The 24,571-nt window shown below is 35.3% G+C and overlaps 1 protein-coding gene across 3 annotated transcripts in view; it reads left to right on the top strand.

Moving 5' to 3' along the window:
- The window catches only part of DNAH14 (dynein axonemal heavy chain 14), a 433,094-nt gene that overhangs the window by 167,987 nt on the left and 240,536 nt on the right, over positions 1-24,571 (top strand). For all 3 annotated transcript variants that reach the window (XR_008916229.1, XM_056815999.1, XM_056816000.1), the window contains exons 31-35: positions 8,613-8,666; positions 11,102-11,247; positions 17,128-17,196; positions 22,412-22,598; positions 24,066-24,142. Coding sequence is in view for 2 of the 3 variants with exons in the window: in XM_056815999.1 (XP_056671977.1) it covers positions 8,613-8,666; positions 11,102-11,247; positions 17,128-17,196; positions 22,412-22,598; positions 24,066-24,142 (533 nt within the window). In the remaining variant the exon portion in view is untranslated. The remainder of the gene's footprint in view (positions 1-8,612; positions 8,667-11,101; positions 11,248-17,127; positions 17,197-22,411; positions 22,599-24,065; positions 24,143-24,571) is intronic.

Consider the following 24,571-nt stretch of genomic DNA (forward strand, 5'->3'; position numbering starts at 1 on the left):
TTTACCCTTCCAGTATATTGATGTTCTCCCCTCTCCCGCCATGAGCTTCTTTGTGACATATAAATTTACCCTCATTTGTTTCTTTTCCCATTTCTTTTAGTCATAACCTCTTTTCTTTTTTAGCTTTAGTCATGTATATATATATATATATACATACACATGTATATGTATTTATTCATGCATATATCTATATACCTATTTATGTCTTGTCCTTTCATCCTATACAGTTTGTCACTGTTCCCTCTGAGTGTAGTTCTTCTAGCTGCTTAGGTGATAGCAACAGTTTTTAAGAGATGCCAATGACCTCTTTTCTTATAGGGATACATATCATTTTAACTTATTGAGTCTCTTAAAAAAACTTTTGTTGTTGTTGTTGTTGTTTTTCCCCTTTTTTAATTACCTTTTGATGATTCTCTTGAGTTCTGTGGTTGGACTTCAAATTTTCTGTTCAGGTCTGGTCTTTTATTCATGAATGCTTGGAACTCTTCTGTTTTGTCAAATGACCATACTTTCCCCTGTAAGAATATAGTCAGTTTTGATGGGTATTTTATTCTTGGCTGTAGGCCTAGTTCCCTTGATTTCCGGAATATCGTATTCCTTCAGTGTGGATGCAGACAGATCCTGTGTTATCCTCACCATGTTTTGATGGTCTCTGAATGGCTTCTTCTTGGCAGCTTGGAATACCTGTTCTTTCATCTGATTGTTTTTTAATTTGGCTATAACATTTCTTGGTGTTGTCCATTGGGGATTAAATACAGGGGGTGATCTGTGGATTCTTTCAATCTCCACTTTCCCCTCTTGTTCTAGGATCTCGGGACAGTTTTCCTGGATAATTTCCTCTAGTATTATGTCCAGGCTTTTTCTTTTGTCGTGGTCTTCTGGTAGTCCAATTATTCTTAAATTGTCTCTTCTTGAACGATTTTCTAAATCATCTATATTGTGTATGAGATGCTTCACATTTTCCTCAATTTTTTCATTCTTTTTGTTCTGTTTTATAGTGTCCTGCTGCCTTGTGAGGTCACTTGATTCTAGTTGTTTTACTCTGGTTCTTAAAGATTGGATTTCATCTCTGGCTTTTTGGTCGTCTTTTTCCTTCTGGTCTGATTTTTTTTGAAGATCGTCTTTCATCCTCTTTATCTCGTCTTTCATCTCCTTTGCCTCATCTTTCATCTCCTTTGCCTCATTTTCCAGCTGGATGATTCTGGCTTTCAGGATACTATTTTCTTGTTTTAGTTCAAGTGCCTCTGTTTCCAGATGACTTATCTTAACTTTTAAGTTATTTTCCCAATTGTCTTCAGCCTCTCTTAGTTGTGTTTTTGAGTTCTTCCACAGCCTGTATCCAATTCGCTGGGATTTCTGGTTTATCGTTTGCTGATCTCTCCCCCTCTGTTCCGTTTGGTGAGTAGTAGCTGTCTATTGTAGTTTCTTTCTTCTGTTTCTTTTGTTTGTTCAAATTCACCCCTTCTTTCCTCCCCGTATTTGTCTGTGCTCTTGTTCCTCTCTTTTTTTTGTTTTTTGGGGACTTCTATCAGTCTCCCCTCTTGGAGCTTTAAATGAGGATCTCTTGGTGTAATCTCTGGGGGAGGGTTGTTGGAGGTTTGAGCTTTCCTGTCCTCTGGAAACTTTTGATTGGCTTAAAGTCCAGCAGTGTATGAGGATGGATGGGGAGCCTGGGCTTCCCTGTGTTCTGGAGACTTTTGATGGGATTGAGTTCAGCTTAGTTGGGCTGGGTTTACTCTGAGTTTTAAACTTCCTGGACGGCTGGAGCAGATATGGAGGATCTCCAAAGCTCTGGCCAAGCTGCTAGGTCTATGCTCCTTCTAGGCTGCCATCTTGACTTCGCCTCTAGGTTTCTGTTTTTTTCAGAAGACCCTGCTCTCTAAGGGGGGAGATGTGTGGCCTCTCTGGGCTCTGAGGGCTCCTGATGGGATTAGGTTCAGCTGGTTCTTTCAGAAGACCCTGCTCTCTAAGGGGGGAGCGGTCCTGGCTTGCCTGGGCTCTGAGGGCTCCTGATGGGATTAGGTTCGGTGGTGTGGGCCAAATGATCCCCGAGCCAAAAAAAGGAAGAAAAAAAAGCAGCAACCTCCTCTTCCACAGTCTGTGTTGAATGCCCGGAAACTGGCCTGGGATACTTTCAAGGTAAGCTCTTCGGAGCAACCCCTTTGCCAGCCCTGAGTTTTCTGTCCTTTCAGTAGCTCTGAGGGCTCCTGATGGGATTGGGTTCAGCTGGTGCCCTAAAGCTGGGACCTCCCTTGAGACTCAGATGGAAGGACCCAGCCAGGGGGTTACAGGCTTCCCCCTTCTCTATATGTTTCCCTGCCATCTGTGTTGGGCGCCCCGGAGAATGGCTCAGGTTGCTTTCAAGGTGAGTCCTCAGAGCCCTGAGGTTCCCGCTGCTGCTGTGGGCTCAGCACTTTGGGTTGGGGGGGATGGGTCCTGGGACCTTCTTTCTGTCTACCCCTTGGATCCGAGTGATCTAGGGTTCTGGCTTTTGGGATGTGGTACCTTTTGATCCAGGTCCAGGAGGAGGTTTCCCCAGGTCTATCCTGTTGTTCAGCTTGAATTTCAGTGGCCTAGGAGCACTCTGTTTGCAATCAGTAAGGAAGGGTTTCCAAGGTCTGAACTTTCTCTGCTTCTATGCCGCCATCTTGACCGGAAGTCCCTCTTTCTCTCTCTTAGCCAGTACCAAATTGCTTTGATAATCACTGCTTTATAGTATAGTTTAAGATCTGGGACTGCAAGTTCTCCTTCCTTTGCATTTTTTTTCATGATTTCACTGGATATCCTTGAACTTTTGTTTTTCCAAATGAACTTTGTTATATTTCTTTCTAATTCAGTAAAAAGGTTTTTTGGTAGTTCAATGGGTATGGCACTAAATAAGTAAATTAATCTGGGTAGAATTGTCATTTTTATTATGTTAGCTCGTCCCACACATGAGCAATCAATGTTTTTCCAGTTGTTAAGATATAGTTTTAATTGTGTGGAGAGTGTTTTGTAAATGTGTTCATAGAGTTCCTGTGTTTGTCTCGGCAGATAGATTCCTAAGTATTTTATATTGTCTCGCATGACTTTAAATGGAATTTCTCTTTCTAATTCTTGCTGCTGAACTGGGTTGGAGATATATAGAAATGCTGATGACTTATATGGGTTTATTTTGTGTCCTGCAACTTTGCTAAAGTTGTTGATTATTTCAATTAGCTTTTTGGTTGATTCCCTAGGATTCTTTAAGTAAATCATCATATCATCCACAAAGAGTGATAGCTTAGTATCCTCATTGCCAATTTTAATACCTTCAATTTCTTTTTCTTCTCTAATTGCTACTCCTAGTGTTTCTAGTACAATGTTAAATAATAGAGGTGATAATGGGCATCATTGTTTCACTCCTGATCTTATTGGGAAGGCTTCTAGTTTATCCCCATTGCAGATGATGGTTGCTGATGGTTTTAGACATATACTGTTTATTATTTTTAGGAAAGGCCCTTCTATTCTTATACTTTCTAGTGTTTTCAATAGGAATGGGTGTTGTATTTTATCAAAGGCATTTTCTGCATCTATTCAGATAATAATGTGATTTTTTCTGTTTGCTTATTAATATGGTCAATTATGCAGATGGTTTTCCTAATATTGAACCATCCTTACATTCCTGGTATGAATCCTACCTGGTCATAGTGAATAACCCTTGTGATGACTTGCTGGAATCTTTTTGCTAGTATTCTATTTAAGATTTTGCATCTATATTCATTAAGGAGATTGGTCTATAGTTTTCTTTCTTTGTTTTTGACCTGCCTGGCTTTGGGATCAGTACCATGTTTGTATTGTAAAATGAATTTGGTAGAACTCCTTCTTTGCTCATTCTGTCAAATAGTTTGTATAATATTGGGATTAGTTGTTCTTTGAATGTTTTATAAAATTTATTTGTGAAGCCACCCGGACCTGGGGATTTTTTCTTAGGGAGTTCTTTGATGGCTTGTTCAATTTCTTTTTCTGATATGGGGTTGTTTAGGTAATTTATTTCTTCCTCTGTTAGTCTAGGCAGTTTATATTTTTGTAAGCATTCATCCATATCACCAATATTGATACATTTGTTGCCATATAATTGGGCATGTTTTTAATGATTGCCTTAATTTCCTCTTCATTAGAGGTGAGGTCTCTCTTTTAATCTTGGATACTCTCAATTTGATTTTCTTCTTTCCTTTTTTTAATTAGACTGACCAATACTTTGTCTATATTTTTTTTCAAAATACCAGCTTCTAGTCTTATTTATTAAATCAATAGTTCTTTGACTTTCAATTTTATTAATTTCTCCTTTGATTTTTAGGATCTCTAATTTAGTCTTCATCTGAGGATTTTTAATTTGTTCACTTTCTAGTTTTTTTTAATTTTCATGCCCAATGCATTGACTTCTACCCTTCTTAATTTGTTAATATACAAACTCAAGGATATAAATTCCCCCCTGAGTGCTGCTTTGGCTGCATCCCATAGGTTTTGAAAGGATGCCTCATCATTGTCATTTTCTTAAATGAAGTTATTAATTGTTTCTATAATTTTTTCTTTAACCAGTTTTGGAGAATCATATTGTTTAATTTCCAATTAATTTTTTATTTACCTCTCTATGTACCCTTACTAATTATTATTTTCATTGCATTGTGATCTGAGAAGGTTGCATTTATTATTTTTGCTCTTTTGTACTTGTTTGTAAGATTTTTATGCCCTAATACATGATCAATTTTTGTGAATGTACCATGTGCTGATGAATAGAAGGTGTATTCCTTTTTGTCCCTATTTATTTTTCTCCACATGTCTACTAACCCTAATTTTTCTAAGATTTCATTTATTTCTCTTACCTCTTTCCTATTTATTTTTTGGTTTGATTTATCTAGTTTGGATAGAGGAATGTTCAAGTCTCCCATAGTATAGTTTTTCTATCTATTTCATCCTTGAGCTCCACTAGTTTCTCCTTTAGAAATTTGGATGCTATGCCATTTGGTGCATACATGTTGAGTATTGATATTTCCTCATTATCTATACTGCCTTTTATCAGGATGTAATTACCTTCCCTAACTCTTTTAACTAGATTTATTTTTACTTTGGCTTTGTCAGATATCATGATTGCGACTCCTGCCTTCTTTTTATCAGTTGATGCCCAATAGATTTGGTTCCATCCTCTCTTACTTTCACCCTATGCATATCTACCTTCCTCATGTGTGTTTCTTGCAGACAGAATATGGTAGGGTTTGGGATTCTAATCCACTCTGCTATTTTCTTGTGTTTAATGGGTGAGTTCATTCCATTCACATTCAGAGTTATGATTACTAGATGTGTATTTCCCAGCATTTTGATTTCTACTCCTGGTCCTGCATTTTCTTCTTTCACTATTTACTTCTACACCAATGTTTGTTTATAATCAGTCCCCCTAGTTCCCACCCTTATTTTACTTCCCTTTATACCCCCTCCCTTCTTATTCCCCCCCTTATTTTCCCTATTTTCCCTGTAGTCTTTCTAAAACTACCTCTCACCCTCTCCCTCTCTTATACTGCTTCCCTCCCCACAAGTCTGTTTGTTACCCTTCTACTCCCCTTTAAGGAGCAAATATATTCTCTGCCCCCAATGGATTGGATTGTTTTTTCCTCTTTGGGTCAATTTCAATGCACATAAGAGTTGAGTATTTCCTATCTCCAACCTCTTTACCCTTCCAGTGTATTGATGTTCTCCCCCCTCCCACCATGAGCTTCTTTGTGACATATAAATTTACCTCCATTTGTTTCTTCTCCCATTTCTTTTAGTTTTAACCTCTTTTTTAGCTCTAGTTTTATATATACATACCATATGTATATATATACATGTATATGTATTTATGCATGCATATATCTATATACACAGTTATGTCTTGTCCTTTCATCCTATACAGTTTGTCACTGTTCCCTCTAAGTGTAATTCTTCTAGCTGCCCAGGTGATTTGAACAGTTTTTAAAAGTTATTAATGATCTCTTTTCTTAAAGTGATAAATAACCTTTTAACTTATTGAGTCTCTTTAAAAGGGGGAGGTAGGTTGTTTGTTTTTTTCTTTCCCCCTTTTTTTAACTACCTTTTGATGATTCTCTTGAGTTCTGTGCTTGGGTATCAAATTTTCTGTTCAGATCTGGTCTTTTCTTCTTTTTCTTCTTCTAATTCTTCAATTTTGTTGAATGACCATACTTTCCCCTGTAAGAATATAGTCAGTTTTGCTGAGTAGTTCATTCTTGGGTGTAGACCTAGTTCCCTTGCTTTCCAGAATATCATATTCCATGCCTTTCTTTCCTTCAGTGTGAATGCAGCCAGATCCTGTGTTATCCTCATTGTGGTTCCATGGTATCTGAATGATTTCTTCTTGGCAGCTTGTAATATCTTTTCTTTGGTCTGGTAGTTCTTAAGTTTGGCTATAACATTTATGGGTGTTGTCATTTGGGGATTAAGAACAGGAGGTGATCTGTGGATTCTTTCAATCTCCATTTTTCCCTCTTGTTCCAGAATATTGGGGCAGTTTTCTTGAATAATTTCCTATAGTAGTATATCCAGGATTTTTCTTTTATCATATTGTTCTGGTAGACCAATGATTCTTAAATTGTCTCTCCTCGAACAATTTTCTAAATCTGTTTTGTGAATGAGATGCTTCATATTTTCATCAATTTTTTCATTCTTTTTGTTTTGTTTTATAGTGTCCTGCTGCCTTGTGAGGTCACTTGATTCTAGTTGTTGTATTTTGGTTCTTAAAGACTGGATTTCATCTCTGGCTTTTTGGTCATCCTTCTCCTTCTGATCTGATTTTCTTTGGAGGTCATCTTTCATCTTCTTTGACTCATCTTTCATCTTCTTTGCCTCATTTTCAAGTTGGTTGATTTTGGTTTTCAAGACACTATTTTCTGTTTCCAGATGACTTATCCTAGTTTTTAAGTTCTTGTCCCAATTGTCTTAAGCCTCTCTTAATTGTGTTTTGAATTGCATTTTGAGTTCTTCCAAAGCCCGTGTCCAATTCGCTGGGATTTCTGTTTTATTACTTGCCTCCTCCTGTGTATTGTTTGTTCTTGGTTCATTGCCTGTGCAGAAGCTGTCAATTGTAATTTCTTTCTTCCTTTCTGTTGTTTGCTCATATTTACTCCTTCTTTGCTCCCTGTATTTGTCTGAGTTCTTGCTCCTCTCATTTTCTTGGTTTTGGGGCTTTCTGTCAGGCTCCCCTCTTGGAGCTTTGTCAGATCTCTCAGTGCAGTCTCTGGGTGATGAGTGTTAGTGTTTGTCCTTCCTTGTCCTCTGGATGCTTTTGATTGGATTACAGTCCAGCAGTCACTGAGGGAGGGTTTTTGTAGCCTAGGCTTCTGTGAGTTCTGAAGACTTTTGCTGGGATTAAGTTCAGCTGGGTTGGGCTAGGTGTACTCTGAGGCCAAAAACCTCCTGGAAGGCAGGAGCAGTATGGAAGATGTCCACGGCTCTGACCAGGCTGCCAGCTCCCTCTCCAGCTCCTCCCCCACAATCTGTGCTCGATGCTCCGAGCTTGGCACTGCCCTGCCCACAAGGTACACCCTCCAGACCAGCTCCTTTGCTCACCCAGAGGTCCCCACTGCAGCTAGAGGCCCAGCACTCTAGGTTGGTGGGGGGATGGGTCCTGGGACCTTCCTTCTACCTTCCCCTTAAACCTGAGTGGTCTCAGATTCTGGCTTTTTGGGGGCGTACCTTTTGAATTGAATCTAGCAGGAGGGTTCCTTGGCTCTGTCTTGTTGTTAGGTTTGATATTCAGTCCCCTAGGGGCATTCAGCTTATGATCAGTATGGAAGGTCTGAACTTCTGCTCCTTCTATGCAGCCATCTTGACTCCACCTCCAAGATAGTCTAATTTTTAAAAGTCACTCTGTTTCTTAGGACATAGATGGTTATATTGCCAATGTATAATAAATCTCTGAAGTACTCTTGTGTAGGGCCTCTTTTATAACTTAAAACTGTCACATTCTCTAGATTTCTGGTCAAATTGTGGTATTATTTACAAAAGGGACTGGTCAGAGCCCATGTATGGCTCGTTACAAATTTCTTACCACTTTACAGAAAAAATAGACACACTGGTGATGGGTCAATAATTCCAAAAAATGTTTTATAAATTTAAATGTAACCCTATTGTCCTATAGATTTGCTTTTAAGCTATTTCTTCTTTTCTTTTTAGTAGCAGTAATAAATTTGCCCTAGTCATAGTTTGTCTAGTAACTGATTATATGCATTAAATATATTTTTAATGGTCTGACAAAGATTAGGAATATTATTTGTCATTACAGTGGGAAATGTTGTCTGAACAAAGATTATTTGAGGATTGTGACCTTTGCGTCATTGGTACCATGTTCTAATTAATTTAACTAAGTGGATTAAATATATACTGGTATTTATGTGTACTCTATTACCTTTGTGAATTTGCCAAATTGTGACATCCATACTAACATTTTGCCATAAAATGTCATCTGGTAAAAGTAAAAAGTTTGCCCGGGTATGCTTCTCCAAAAAATCCTTTATTTTAAAAAGTGTTTTTATTAATACTAATATTTTATATTCTTTTAAGAAAAAAATGTACATGCTCTAAAATAATATTATTTCCCTCAGGCCTTGGGCAAACATTGTGTGGTATTCAACTGTTTTGAAAATTTGGATTATAAGGTAAGATTTATTGTATCCTCAGAGGAAAATAAGTTAAAAAGGAATCATTTTTAAAATATATCTTTGTAAAATGATAGTGCAATAACAGTAATCATCCTATAGTGTATAAAATGGAATATGGGGAATGCTCTTATTGGCATCATATCTTCATATTCATAAAAGATTTCTGTTAACAGAAATAAATAGCATCAAGTGTTCACTCCATATGAACCTTACATAATAGAATTAAAGAAATTTTGAGGGCAAAGAAAATTCTTTTTTATACTTATCAACAAGAAGCATAAGAGATCATGTCCAGCATATATATGAGGTATAATGGATAGAAATCTGGCCCCAGACCCAAGAAGACCTGATGCAAGTCCTGCTTCTGAAATATATATAACTATATAACTCTGTATATATATAACTCTGGCTATATAACTCTGGGTATATCACTTAATCCATCTGTACTCTAGATGGCATTGGTAGGAGGAGTTTCCGCTTTGCAAGTTCCCTCAGAATCACAGTTCATGTCCCTTTCGCATGTACACTCAAGAGTAGGTGAGCTGGTCCAGGAGCAACTTGAGCATGTGACAAATGTACAATGTATAGAATGCAGGTATGATAAAACTTGCTAAAAGAAAAAAGCTGAAAGACCCAAGGAAAGTCTTGTAGCCCATTGGATAGACCACTTATGTAGAATTTGTAGGAAGACATGAACAAAGGTCTCAGAATCAGAGTATATGAATGTGTTATAACCTGCACCACTGGAAGGGGTGACCTTATTAATGGTACCACTGATATAACATTAACGCATTCAAAATAGGAAAAAGGGCTTTTGGGGATTGAGAATAGTTATTATACTCTTATAGCTCCAAAGTTCACATATCACAAATAATCAAAATAAACCTCATAAAGAAATAAATAATCAAGAACGGTGGAAGATAAGACAAACCCCCAAATTAAAATACTAAATGTGAAATACCATCTTGGGGAAAGGGGAGGCCAGGAGAAAATCTGAATTGTAAAATGTCAGAAAACAATTTTCAAAACTTATTTCTATGTATAACTGAAATTTTTTAATTAAATGTGGAAGAAAAAATCTTTTTTGTTATAAGTATCAAGCACTTAATATATTGCCTATAAGATGCACATTTAAAATTAAAATAAGGCAACAAATAAAATTTAAAATGGTTCAGATGAAGGTATAGGATATAATAATTGTATATGTTTAATATTATTATCCATTTCACTTGTGATCTCAGTCTTTCTAAGACCCACTAGATAGCCTATGTCACCTGAACTGTGCCACCTCAAAAATCTACCAATTGGTGGAAAATTCTCTGGTAGTCAATTTTTTTAAATAATGGAATTTATTTCCAGGTATCTCTGCCCCTCCCTCACCTCTCCACAACATAGAAGGCATCATTTAGCAAACAGATATGTATATATAGATTATATATTTTCTTCATTCTCAGTTCATTATCTGGAGGTGAACATGTACAAGTTATTGTTAAAGTATTAAATCTGTAGCTATATGTAATGCTTTCCTGGTTCTACTTATTACACTATTCATTATCTCATGAAGTTCTTTTAAAGTTCTTTTAATTAATCTGCTCATCATTTCTTATGACTGATGATAATTTTCAAAATTCAGCTAAGCTGGCTTGCCTTTTCTTATTAAGTCTATAGTCAAAACCTTTTCAGTTAGTCATTTAAAAACACAAATGACAAAATTCACCACTGATAAAGCTGGGAAAGAGGAGCATTTATGGACTGCCTAGGAAAAAAAGCTGAGTGATATGGATTTTGTTGGATGTGAGCTGGCAGTACACAATAATGGTTAAAACTAGTAGTATTCTTTGGGTAAACTAAAACTGGAATTGTAATTCAATTCTCCTGTACTTTAAAAAGAGTCTAGTAAATTTCCATTGTATACTTGGAAAAAATATTCCTAGGAAATAATTAAAAATAAAAAAGAACAATATGTGCAAAGTCAGTTCATCCATTATCAATAAATATTAAGTGCCTACTATGTGCCAGCACTGTGTAAAGGTACACTATTAGTAATATTGAATAACTGAGAATCACTTAGCTCTGACCAGTGGTGATGACTTTCATATTGGTACAATAAGATCAAGGAATAGTATATCCCCCCAAAGAATGAATACTACTTAGGAATACAAAAAATTTTATATGCAGCAATGCAAAGTGAAAAGGAAAATTGTAGTGACAACTTTTAAAAATATATATATGTATATATATATGAATATGCAAAGTATCTAAAATCTCAATGAAAATGTTAAGCTGTAATATAAAGCTATAATAATCTGTAATAAAATTTTAATAGAAGGAATATTGTACATATTAACTAATGAATATTTTAAAATGTGTTAACAAAAGAAGAGCCTATAGTAGCAATCATTACTAATTTCAGTAACTTATCTTTTGCTAAGATGATGGGAAAATTCTTCTTTGGAATAGTTCAGTCAGGAGCATGGTGTTGTTTTGATGAATTTAATCGAATTGATGTGGAAGTACTCTCTGTGATAGCCTCACAGATTCAAGCAATTAAATCAGCTAAAGATAATCATTCCAGCAGGTATGTATTTTACATATAACATACAGTATTCACACTGATGCTTTAAAGCAACTTTGTTAATTTACTTAACTAATATTATCTAACCTTTGCTATTTATACAAATATGTTACTGGATTGCAAGTGGATATATAATTAAATATAAAATGTCCTAATCATTATGTTATTGTATCACTGTTTAATATAATACCCAGAATTAGGGTGACCAGATTTTCCAAACGGAACAGGAGTAATTTGTTGCAAATGTTCCTGTGAAGACAAGTCATTAATATTAAGGTTTGCAATTTCTAGTGACTAAGTTTCTGGATCCATTCCCTCAAAAGAAAGTATCTACATGTTTGATGTCCACTGGCTGATCCATAATTAGGATTCCCAACACTTCAGGCAGATAAGCATGTCTCTGAAGAAAAAGTATGACTGAGGTTGTAGTTGGATCAACCCATTCTTTCCCTTGCTTCTCTCCCAGAATCTCACTCTCCAAATTTCCTAGTGGTCTCTTAACTACCAGATCTGATGTCTCTTTTTCATTCCTCATCCTTCTTGACCACTCTGAGGTCTTTGATGCTCTTTGATACTTTCTTCTCTAAGTTTTCCTGCTAACTGCTCTCTCCTCCTTACTGTTTGATAGCACCTTCTCTTTCTCCTTTATTGGATCCTCAGCCAAGTCATCTAACCGTGGCTGTTCTCCAAGACTTTGTCCTGGATCTTCTTCTCTTTTCTTTCTATACTGTTTAGTTTGATAATTTCATCACTTCCCATAGTATGATTTTGATTTCTATGCAGAGGATTTTCAGACCTCTTTGTCTAGTCCTTCCTCTCTCAACCTCTAGGTTTTCATTTCCAACTGTCTATTTGACATTTTAAATTGGACATTCCATTGATACTTAAAACCCAGCAAATCCAAAAGTAGACTAACCCCCCCCCCCAAGAAAGACAAGCCAACCCTCCTCCATACTATAGTCAAGGACTCCGCCATCTTCCTATTCATCCAGGTTCTCAGCCTCCTTACCATCCTTAAGTCTACACTCTCTCACCTCACCCTACCCATACCCAATCATTTGCCAAGTCCTCTCAATTCTAGGCTTGTTGTAAACACTGTTGTAGGCTTGTTGTAAACACTCCCTTAACTTCTTACCTCCTTTGACATGATTATCACTCTGGTGAAGACCCCCTACCACCTCAGCCTAGACTGTATTGTTACCTTCGGATTGGCTTTCCTCTCTCAAGTCTTTACCTCCTCCAGTCCATCTCTCACATAGCTGTCAAAGTGAACTTTCTAAAGCAAAGGTCTGTCATCCCTCCCAACTTTAAAGACTGAACAAGATATACATTTACATAACACATACATTTGCACATAATTTATATAAAGATGTACAAACTGCCAAATCAAACAAATTACATGGAAAATTATATCTTTTTCACTTTTCTTAGCACTCTAAGGTTTACAAAGCACTTTACATATGTTATTTCGTCTTATCCTCACCAAAACCCTGGGATGTAGGCACTGTTCTTAGCCCCATTTTATAGGTGAGGAAATTGAGGCACCATGAGGTAAAGTGACTTGCCCAGAGTCACAGAGCTAGTAAGTGTTTGAGGTAAGATTAGAATTCGGACATTTTTGATTCCAAGTCTAGTTCACTGTGCCCTGTACTAATAGAATAAAAGAGCTGCAGACATAATGGTTTACATCTTTTTTAAAAAATTCATTTGCCAAAAATAAACTGGTTAGGACCAATTCTTTTTTTCCCTTTTAGTGGCTCAATGCAGGAATTTCCATTCCTTGGAAATAATAAAACATAGAAATTATACTGCTTTAATAAAGAGTCACCCGACTCTTTCCTCTGAAAAGATAAACCTCCAGCTTTCTACAAATTTTCTAAATAAATAATAATAGGTCAATCACAATATGATAATAACTCACATTTATATAAATTTAAGACAGTGCTTTTTTTTTCATAACAAGCCTCTGAGGAAAAGCATTTCCTTTCATACAAGGCTACTTTGGGATTCCCATCTATAAACACGCTTATCAGGATAGTCCTCAAAGGCAGGAATCTAGCCTGGACATAGAGACTAGACATCTGGCCCAAATACATGGGTTGGCTTGTTTGCATGTCAACACCAAATGTTCAGGATACCAAATGTTCAAAGGAGAATGTTCCAGGATTCCTTCCTGAAAATTTCTGATCCAGATATGGAGTTGGCCATTGTCTGGAACCCTTTCAGCTGGTTTTTTAAGGTTGTCTGCTCCTTAACAGAAGCCATGGACCTCTTTGCCCCTGGAATTTTACAGGGATATGATACATCCTCAATGTATCATATTCTACTTTATTATAATTTAAATGTATACAATTATATATATATATTATATCTTTTAATATCTAAAGTTAACACCATCCAACCAAAAAGGGAATGTGAGTGTGTGCAAAATCATTTAACTCCCACCCTTTTTGAATTGACCCCTACCTTATTACTGAATTTTTTATTTTTATTATTGATTTTTATCCCTGCACTAAATCCTAATCCATATTATCCAGTCTAATGTGATTCCATAGGGAAGGGATTATTTCTTTTGTATTAAAAATATTAATAGACACCTAGTCAATTAAAGATAACCAACTAATCCTAATACATAATATAATTAGGAGTAATTAAATTGGATTAAATAAATTCTTCTTATATTAGACTGTAAACTTGTCAGCAGTGCACGTGCCTGATCAGAAATTGTTTTAGCTAGAGGTCCTAATCACCTAAGTCTCATATAATAGAGATGTCATAAGCCTCTGCAGAAAGTCCACTGGTCATTCGAGCAGCCCCTTAGCATCTTTGCTGTTTCACTCTATTTCCTCAGCTCCCCATCAGCCTGCAACCCCATGACCACAAGCCAGGAGGACAGGAGGGCAGGAGGGCAGGAGGGCACCATCTAGACTGTCTGGGACCATGAAGATTCTAAAACTTTTATGTTAGAGCTTGAAGAGGTCTCAGATCATGAAGAAGGTCTGGGATCCTATTCATTAAAGGAGACCAGATCCCTTTGGTAATGAGCTGTTGGCTCAGAGCTCTGCCTCCGTGATTTCATTTAGAGACTGCTTCATTTCTGGCGGTAACAAAGATCAGAGATGTTTAGTGACTCGGCAAAATTTAGGAAGCTAATGATGACCACAAAAACGGAATTTCAGTCTACATTTAATGACGCCAAGGCCACTGTTTTTCCTACTATGCCATGAAACAACTGAAAACTGAATGTTTGTGAATGGTATGTTTTATGTTGGGGCAGAGATTTAAATATAAGCAAAATTTAAAAGTGCTAGAAAAAAAATCATTCCTGTGCATTTAATAATCCCTAGGGAGCTATTTCTAGTAGGTTTTTTAAGTTTCTTGACAGTAAAATTTATTAAGATATCATTAATTCAGATTCCACTAATTTATAATTCATAAGCATTCAGAAATAGTGCTTTGAATTCCTAAGTAAAAAGCTCAAAATAGCTCCATCGTCTGCAAATTTTCAAAGTGTTAGGCATGAGAAAGCACATTCTTAAAACCCCAGATCATGAAATTAAGGAGTTTGTTTCTCTTTGTGCCTTCATTTTCTGAAATGTATAATTCTTATTATTAAAAAATAAGTTACTATTCATATGTATTATTGAAAATAGTTCAGTTGGTTGTAGTCATAAAGATTTTGTTTGACAGCTTTATTGTGAAGGAAGGAATTACAATAGTACACTGGTATGATTTTTTTTAACCTTAAATCATCAAAATAACAATAATGATAGCTAGCTTTATTATATGCTTTAAGGTTTGCAGATCAGTTTACAGTCATTAGCTATCTGATAGTATATCTTTGGTAGGTGGCAGGAACAATAAATGGGATATGTCATGAGTTTACTAGCTTAAGAAAATAAATGAGCATAAGATCATCCATACCTAAGGAATAGCTGATCCCTGGGGCTCTATCCAATATGCTACCTAGCTGCCCCAGAGTGATTCATTTTTGACTTTGTATTCTCCTTACTTAATGAAATGTCTGAAAATTAATAAGCACTCTATGAATACATATTGCTTGATTGACTGATATATTAGTAAACAAAGAAGGTTAGAAAGCCAAATGTCTCTAATAGGAAGCATTCTGGATCACTGGATTATAGTCAGAGAATCTGGGTTTGAGTTCTGGTTCAGAAATGGTTTTTTTGTGTGTGTGTGTGCTCTTGAGGCAAGCCATTTAAACTTTTGGGGTTTCAGTGTCATATATAAAAAAAGGATACTGAATTAAATAACTGGTGACGTGCTTTTTAGACAGTCAGTAAGCATTTATTAAATGCCTACTGTGGGTCAGGTACCATACTAAATTCTGGGAATACAAAGAAAGACAAAAGACAGGAGGAGCTTATCATCTCATGGAAGAGATAACATGGAAATAGCTATTTACAAATAAGATATACACAAGATGCATTAGAAATAATCAAGGGAAAACAATTAAGAGGAATTAGAAAAGGCTTCCTGTAGAAGGTAAAATATGAGCAGGGATTCAAAGGAAGCCAGGGAACCCAGGAGATGGAGATGAGGGGGGAGAGCATTCCAGACATGGGCGACAATTAGAGAAAATACCCAAAATTAGGGATAGAATATCTTGTACAGGAAACAACCACAAAAGAGTCCTCTGCCACAAGAATGAAGACTAAGTGGAATGGTCATGGGAGGAAAGGGGCAGAAGGCTATTTTGTGATGGGCTTTGTTTTTGATCCTGAAAGTGAAAGGGAACAATTGGTAAAAAGCTACTTTGGCCAATGAATGAAGGATGGTCTGGAATAGTCTAGGTGGTGGAGAGTAATGAGGATCTGCAGCAGGGTGGTGGCAATGTTTGTGCATGAAATGTTAGAAATATGAAATCAACAGTCCTTGGCAACAGATTTTGAGAGATATTATGGAATAGAGGAAGACACCTCACTTTTAATCCTAGATGATGATGGTACCCTGAACATTAGCTCTAAATCCTGTAACTTTGTGTCTCAGTGACCTATTATCCTTGATGCCTCTCCTCTACCTGCCTGCATCAAACATGATTTTACTACCCCTACCTAGTAGGAAAAAAAAGGAGAGTAAATGAGAGAAGGAAAAGTTATAACCTGATCCAATTCATTTTACAATTCAGTTTGGGATTGAGGCTAGAGGCTTCCTGCAAATAAAAGTCTGGTGTTAATGGAAGTCTTCCATAAATTAAACATTTTATATTAATCTACTTCACATTGAAGACCAAACTTTTCAGTGTTAAAAATCAATTTATAGTCATATTTTCATCCTTATCATCATACTGAATACATATCTTCCTTACCCTCATTATTCTGAATTAGTATGATATTCATGTATGTCTAGGAACAGTGATGGAAAGCTCTGCTCTTAGAAAATATACTGTGGAAGAATTTTTAGTGTTCTGTATAAAAAGTAAATCTTTTTTCCATTCTTTTTCTTCCAAAATAACACCCACCATGTTCAGAAGAAGGAATTCAGTTTAATTGTGAAAATATATATTTAGTGAAATTGATTAAATAGTTGGACAATTTAACTTTTCCAAATTTCTTCTTGAGCCATTAAAGTAAAGAGTGCCTGTTCCATTAGGCTTTTAATGAATGTTTGTCGACTGAATGATTAATTGAAGCATACCCCCCCCCGACTTATTCTGGGAGTTTTAATTAGTAAACTGTTTGATTGGTTTGGGGTTTGTTTGTTTGCCTTTTGCCTATTATTTAACCAAATTTGATATTTAAAAAATTATTTAGAACATAGCATTAGGAGATTTCAAATTCTCACCTATATTATCAAACCATGTCTGCTTATAGAGGACATTTCTTTTCGCTACTAATTTTTTTTAAATGTAATATATCTTAGGTTTGTACTAGAAGGAAAAGATATCCGAATCAACCTGTCCTGTGCAATCTTTGTCACCCTGAATCCCGGGTAAGTTGCAATGAGTCTATAGAAGGAACAGGAAATCTCACTAGGTCTAAAGCTAAATTCTGCCCTTGTCTTAATTTTATTTGATATTCTGGAAGAGATTTCAAAATTATGTTTATCATTTGGCTGGCTCTGACTTATTACCCTCCCCTACAACTCTTTCCATTCCATTGCCTGATCAACATATATGATGATACATCTATATGAAAGGTAATCTATACAATAAAACATACTTTAACTTTCAACAGAGGGGAAATGAACAGGGGAAAAATAAAATGAAGGGAAACACAGTAATAATAACTATGAATGTGAATGGGATAAACTCAACCATAAAACAGAAGAGCTATAATGGAGTGAGTTAAAATGCTAACTCTATGATATGCTAACTCTAAGAGACATTTAAAGGAGGGAGACACACATAGTAAAGGTAAAGGGCTGGAGCAGAAACTGTTATGCTTAAGCTATAGTTTAAAAAGCAGATGTAGTAATTATGGTCTTAGACAAAGCAAAAGCAAAAATAATCTAATTAAAAGAGATAAGGATGGAAATTACATCTTAACAGAAGGCATGATACACAATGAAGTAATATCAATATTAAGTGTATATGCCTCAAATGGCATAGCATCTGAATTCCTAAAAGACAAGTTACATGAGTTAAAAGAGAAAACAGACCACAAAACTATATTAGTAAGGGACATTAACCTTATCCTCTCAGAATTATGTAAATCAAGAAAGCAGAGAAATAAAAGGACCTTTACTTAAAATAATAAGTGGTATCTATCTAAAACTATTATCAAGTATCATCTGCAATGGAGATTAGTTAGAAGTCTTCCCAATAAGATTAGGAGTGAAGCAAGAATGCCACTATTATTTAATATGGTACCAGAAATATTACCATTAGCAATAAGAGAAGAAAAAGAAATTAAAAGAGTTAAAGTAGGCAATGAGGAAATGAAACTATCACTCTTTGCAGATGATATGATGATATACAGAATCAACTAAAAAACTAGTTGAAATAATTAGTAACTTTACCAAAGTAGCAGGATACAAGATAAACCCACATAAATCATTAGCATTTCTATACATTTCCACCAAAGTCCAGCAGCAAGAGTTAGAAAGAGGAATTCAATTTAACATCACTGTAAACAACATAAAATACTTGGGAATCTATCTGTCAAGACAAACAAAGGAATTCTACAAACACAATTACAAAACACTTTTCACACAAATGACGTTAGTTATAATTAGAAAGGCATTAATTGCTCATGGGCAGACTGAGCTAATATAATAAAAATGACAATCCTATCTAAAATGATTTATTCAGTGCCATACCAACCAAACTAGAAAAAAATTTATAGAACTAGAAAAAATAATAACAAAATTCATCTGGAAGAACAAAAGATCAAGATCATCAAGGGAACTAATAAAAAAAGAAATTGAAACATGGTGGCTTAGTGGCACCAGACCTTAAACTGTATTATATAGCAATAATCATTAAAATAATCTGGTACCAACTAAGAAATAGAATAGTGAATCAGTGGAATAGATTAGGGATAAATGACCTCAACAACCTAGTGTTTGATAAACCCAAAGATCACACTTTTGAAATAAAAACTCATTATTTAACAAAAACTTCTGGGGAAATTTGAAAACAGTATGGCAAAAATTAGTTATAGATCAATGTCCCCCACCCTATACCAAGATAAGATCAAAATAGATGTATGATTTAAACATAAGAGGTGATATTATAAGTAAACTAGAGGAACATAGAATAATTTACCTGTAAGATCTATGGAGAAGGGAATAATTTATGACCAAATAAGATGTAAAATGAATTATTTTGATTATATTAAGTTTAAAAGGTTTTGTACAAACAAAACCAATGCAACCAAGATTAGAAGGGAAACAAGTAGGGAAAAATATTTTATTACAAGTTTCTCTAATAAAGGTCTCATTTCTCAAATATATAAAGAACTAAATCAAATTTATAAGAACACATGTCATTCGCCAATTGACAAGTGGTCAAAGGATATGAATAAGCAGTTTTCAGATGAAGAAATCAAAGCTATCAATAATCATATAAAATGTCTTAAATCCCTCTTGATTAGAGAAATGCAAATTAAAACAACTCTGAGGTACTACCTCACACCTGTCAGATTAGTCAACATGACAATAAAAGAAAATAATAAATGTTGGAGGGGATATGGCAAAATTGTGACACTAATGCATTGCTGGTGGATTTGTGAACTGATCCAACTATTCTGGAGGGCAATTTGGAATTATACCTAAAGGGTTATACATAACAATGCATATCCTTTAACCCAGTAATACCACTATATATATATATATATATATATATATATATAATATCTGAATCCCAAAGAGACTTTTGAAAAGGTAGGGGAGAAGGAAGAACCTACTTGTACAAAAATATTTATAACTATTCTTTTTGTGATGATAATGAATTGGAAATTAAAGGGATGTCCATAAATTGGGGAATGGCTCAACAAATTGTCACATATGATGGTGATGGAATACTATTGTGTTGTGAAGAATAATGAACAGAATGATTTCAGAAAGACCTGGAAAGACCTTCATGAACTGATGCAAGGTGAAATAAGCAGAACCAGGAAAACACTGTACATAGCAACAGAAATATTGTGGAATGATCAGCTGTGCTAGACTTAGCAACTATCAGCAATACAAAGATCTTGGACAATTCTGAGGGATTTATGACAAAGTGCTATGCACCTCCAGAGAGAGAACTGTTGGAGTCAGAATGCAGATGAAAGCATACAATTTTTCACTTGTTTATTTGGGTTTGGGTTTTATATGATTTATATGATTACTCACAAAAATGAACAATATGAAAATATTTTTAAAATATATACTTTCCAGCAAAAAAAAAAGCTGCTAGAGATAGAAATTATTTAGGGGGGAGAAGAATTTGATAAATCAAATAAAAAAAGAAATAAGAAATAAATCAAGAGAGTGAATGGATTTTTTCTAGGTGAATAAAGTTTTAAGAAAAGTTACATTTGATGTGGTAATAGAAAGGAATATACCCTTTCCTTAGCAAAATATGGCACCCTCACAAAAATTGATCATATAATACAACATAAAAGCCTTACAAACAAGTGCAGAAAAATAGAAAGATTAAATACATTCTCTCAGACCATAAAGTTATAAAGATTATACTCAAAAAATGGCTGTGGGGGGGAAAGTCTAAGAATTAATTGGGAACTAAATAACCTTATTCCAAAGAATGAGTTCATCAGAGAAGAAATTATAGAAACAATCAACAATGAAAAATTTGGGGATGCAGCCAAAGCAGTACTTAGGGAAACTTTTATCTCTAAAGAGGAAGAGAGAGAAAGAGCAGATCAGTGAATTGGGTTATGCAAATTTTTTAAAAGCCCTAAAATTAAATTTAAAATCCTCATTTCAACACCACATTGGAAATCCTGAAAATCAAAGGAAAATTTATAAAATTAAAAGTGAGAAAACCATTGAATTAATAGATAAGACAAGTAATGTTTTATGGAAAAAAATTAAATAGACAAAAAATTAGTTAATTTGATCAAAAAGGAAAGAAATAAAAAAAACCAAATTATCAGTATCAAAATGAAAAGGGTGAATTCACAACCAGTGAAAAAGAAATTAAATCAATAAAAGAAAATGGAGCTATCTTCTCTTGAAAAATAGTGATGCTAAGCACATGCAGTAGTAAATATTCAGTAAATATTTATTGGTGGCTCAGCGTATAGAGTGCTGACCCTTGAGTCAGGAAGACTCATGTTCCTGAGTTCAAATCTGGCTTCAGACACTTCCTAGTTGTGTGATCGTGAGCAAGTCACTTAATCCTATCTGCCTTAGCTTCCTCATCTGTAAAATGAGCTAGAGAAGGAAATGGCAAAATTACTCTAGTATCTTTGCCAAGCAAACCCCAAACAGGGTCACAAAGAATTGGATACAACAGAATGACAACACAACAAATATTTATTGAACTGGATTTAACCATCTAACTCTATTGGGTACATAATATCTACATGTTAATGTAGTAGACACTTGTATATAAAATAATATAATGTCAATAATAATATTACTTAGCACTTATATAGTAATGTGTTTTGCAAAGTCCTTTACATGTTACTTCATTTGATCTTCACAAAGCCCTGAGAAGTAAATAATAGCATCCTCTTTTTTTCAGCTTGGGAAACTGAAATAGCCAAAGGTTCAGTGAGCCCAGAGTCGCAGTGCCAAAAAATGTGTTAAGCCCTGATTTGAATTTAGATCATCCCAACTCTAGACTCAACATTCTATCTGCTGAGCTACCTAGCTTCCTTAGCTCTATCAGTGATACAAAAACAACTAGTCAATTCATGTTTTAATATCCTCAGTTTTCAGTGTCATATAAACAAAAGTGTTCACAAAGAAGCCTGGTTGGTTGACTAAGTTGTTAATTTTTCATTGAGTTGTTATGCTATCAGATAGATATACAAATAGCTAACCTCAAGTCTCTGTCTGTCTCTGTCTGTCTATCTGTTTGTCTCTCTGAATTCACATTCTTCCATATATCGATACAGGTGCTCCATGACCAATTAATGAGTAAATGAGTAACAAAACACATTACCTCTATTAGCTACAGTGTACTTTCAGGTTGACAAAGCACTCCCCTTACAAATGTCACAAAAGAGATGTAGAGTCAGGATTACTACCCACTATTTTATGAATAAAGAAATAGATTGAGTAGTTAAATTGCTTGTGATTAATTGTACAAGTTAATAAGCAATCTAGGACAGACCTGGAATCCAAGTCTTTTCCCCTCTCAAAAAGACAAAAATAATACAATTTTATTGCCAGGCCCAAAAGACTTACAACAACTAATATTTGTAAGCAAAATTCTTCCCCAAATAGACCATTTAATTGTGTGTATCTATCTATCTCATCATTTGCTAAATCACACTTGTTAGGAATGTTCTCTCTCTATTTATGTTTTTCCACTTAGCTTTTCTTAGGGCTAGGTTTCATACTGTATTGCTGAGGGCTCTAACAAATATTCCCTTTTCATTCAGTTAAACTAAGAATTAGTGAAATGCATAAGAATAATAATGTGTAAGTTAGCACCAGTTGTAAGAATATTCTCAGATTTGATAAAAAAAATTGTTTGAAAAAATTAAGGATTGACAAGAATTTTCCTTGTTGTTTTTTTTTTAAGATACAAAGGACGTGTGGAACTCCCAGATAACTTAAAATCTCTGTTTCGCCCAGTGGTGATGATGGTACCCCACTATCAACTTATTGCTGAAATAATGCTGTTTGCATCAGGTTTCAAATATGCAAAACCATTGTCAGTCAAACTTATTAACCTTTATGAACTGACTAACAAGCAACTTTCACACCAGGTAACGAATTGCTTTGCTCAGAACCCCACATGCTATGTTAAAGCTAACAATAAACAATTTGTTTTATTAAATGACCTACTTATTCTTCCAAATAAGAAAAACAAGGCCCCATGCAATTGAAGGAAAAAATACAATTTCCTTCAAGTAGAATGGAATTATTTGTGTGACACTTCAAACTTGACAAAATACCTTTGCTCACAATAGCTTTGTGAATTTGTAATTAGTCTCATTTTCCAGATAAGGAACAGATGAAACCTCAGAAAGGTAACAATGCCTTGCAAAGGGTTAAATAGCTAGGTAGTTTCACTATCAAGACTTTCCCTTCTCACTCTTTTTCTGGCTCTAAGAATAGATATTCTTGGCATTAATCCACAGTGTTTACTATCCTCAATTCTACTGTTCTATTTGCCTAAGAGTGCAAGGAAGCAGAGAGAGCCATGGGTACAGGGAATTCCACCAATAGACAGGGATCCTGATGCTAGCCTAGTTAGTGAAGAGAGCGTTCTCCATAGGGAATCAGAACTCTTCAGGAGTTTTGCCCTTTAGCTGGATTTAGGCCAATATTTCAAGAGTCCTCTGCTTCCCTCCCAAGCTAATGAAAGGGATGAATACATTTCTATCTGCCAAGCATTTATTTAGTGCACAACCCTATGGTATGCCCCAAAGATGCAAAAGGAAAACAAAAAAGTCTCTGACTTCAAGGAGTTTATATTTATCTACAGAGGGTGATACTGAGATGTCTCTTCTTTTGCATTGCAGAATCCCCTTCTCAATCATGAGAAATAGGTTCTCAGGATCCCCTTGAAGAGATAAATCTGTGCATATTTGTTCCTGATAACTTCAGCCATGTTCTTTCTCTTCAAAGATCTCTCTATCCATGTTCTTCCCAGTTTTTCCCATCAAAAGAAAATATTTGCTCATTATATCAGTTAAATGCCAGTGAACTTCAGCCTCTCTCTGAGCAGCTAATATGTTTCTTTTTAGATTGGGGTTGTACATAAAGACTAATAATAATAATGATATTGATAGCTAACATTTATATAGCACTTATGTGCCAAACACTATGCTAAGAACTTTATATTGATTATCTCCTTTGATCTTCAAAACAACCCTTGATTCCATTATTGTCCCCATTTTATAGATGAGGAAACTGAGGCACATGGAGTTGAGTGGATTGCTCAGGACCATACAGCTAGTAAGGATCTGAAGCCGCATTTGAACTCAGGTCTTCCTGACTCTAGAGCAGGCATTCTATTCACTGTGCCACTAGATGATAGTGGATTAGGTAGAGCAGAATTAGATGTGAGGAAGCAGCAAGTCTAGAACTGAATCAGAGTTTCCTGTATTCTTACCATGTTCATACATACACACACACACACACACACACACATACACACATACACTTGACAAAAGAAATTGATATATATTTGAAAATAATCTTTTTTTTAGTAATATATTTTTTCCTAGGATCATTATGACTTCGGCATGAGAGCTATAAAGACAGTGCTACTTATGGCTGGCCAAAAGAAACAGGAGTATAGGTTGTAAGTAAAATATTATTTAGAAGTTAAGTTACAGAAATATTAGTAGGAGATGAGATGACCATCTAGAAACCCTGGGTGGGCTGGTTGAGAAAGCACAATGGAGAATGGACAGGACAGGAATTCTAAAAGTGTAAAGAAAAGGAGAGAAAGTGCTGTATGAGGGGACCAGCCTGTATTCACTTTCTACAATAACTGTTAGAGCTTCTTCATTGAGGAAAAAAAAAACTTGGTTCAGAGCAGACACTCAACCTGGGAAACACAAGGGGATTGTGGACAGATTTTGCTGGATGTGCAGTTGGCTGAGGAAAAACAATGGCATCTTATTTCCATACACTTAGCTCCAATTGCCTTGTCCTTACTGCTCTTCAGCATTGGAACAGATACTTTATATCTTATGATAAAGGTTTCAAAATAGAAAAACAAAGAAAA

The sequence above is a fragment of the Monodelphis domestica genome, chromosome 2 (genome assembly GCF_027887165.1).
Source record: "Monodelphis domestica isolate mMonDom1 chromosome 2, mMonDom1.pri, whole genome shotgun sequence".
NCBI lineage: Eukaryota > Metazoa > Chordata > Mammalia > Didelphimorphia > Didelphidae > Monodelphis > Monodelphis domestica.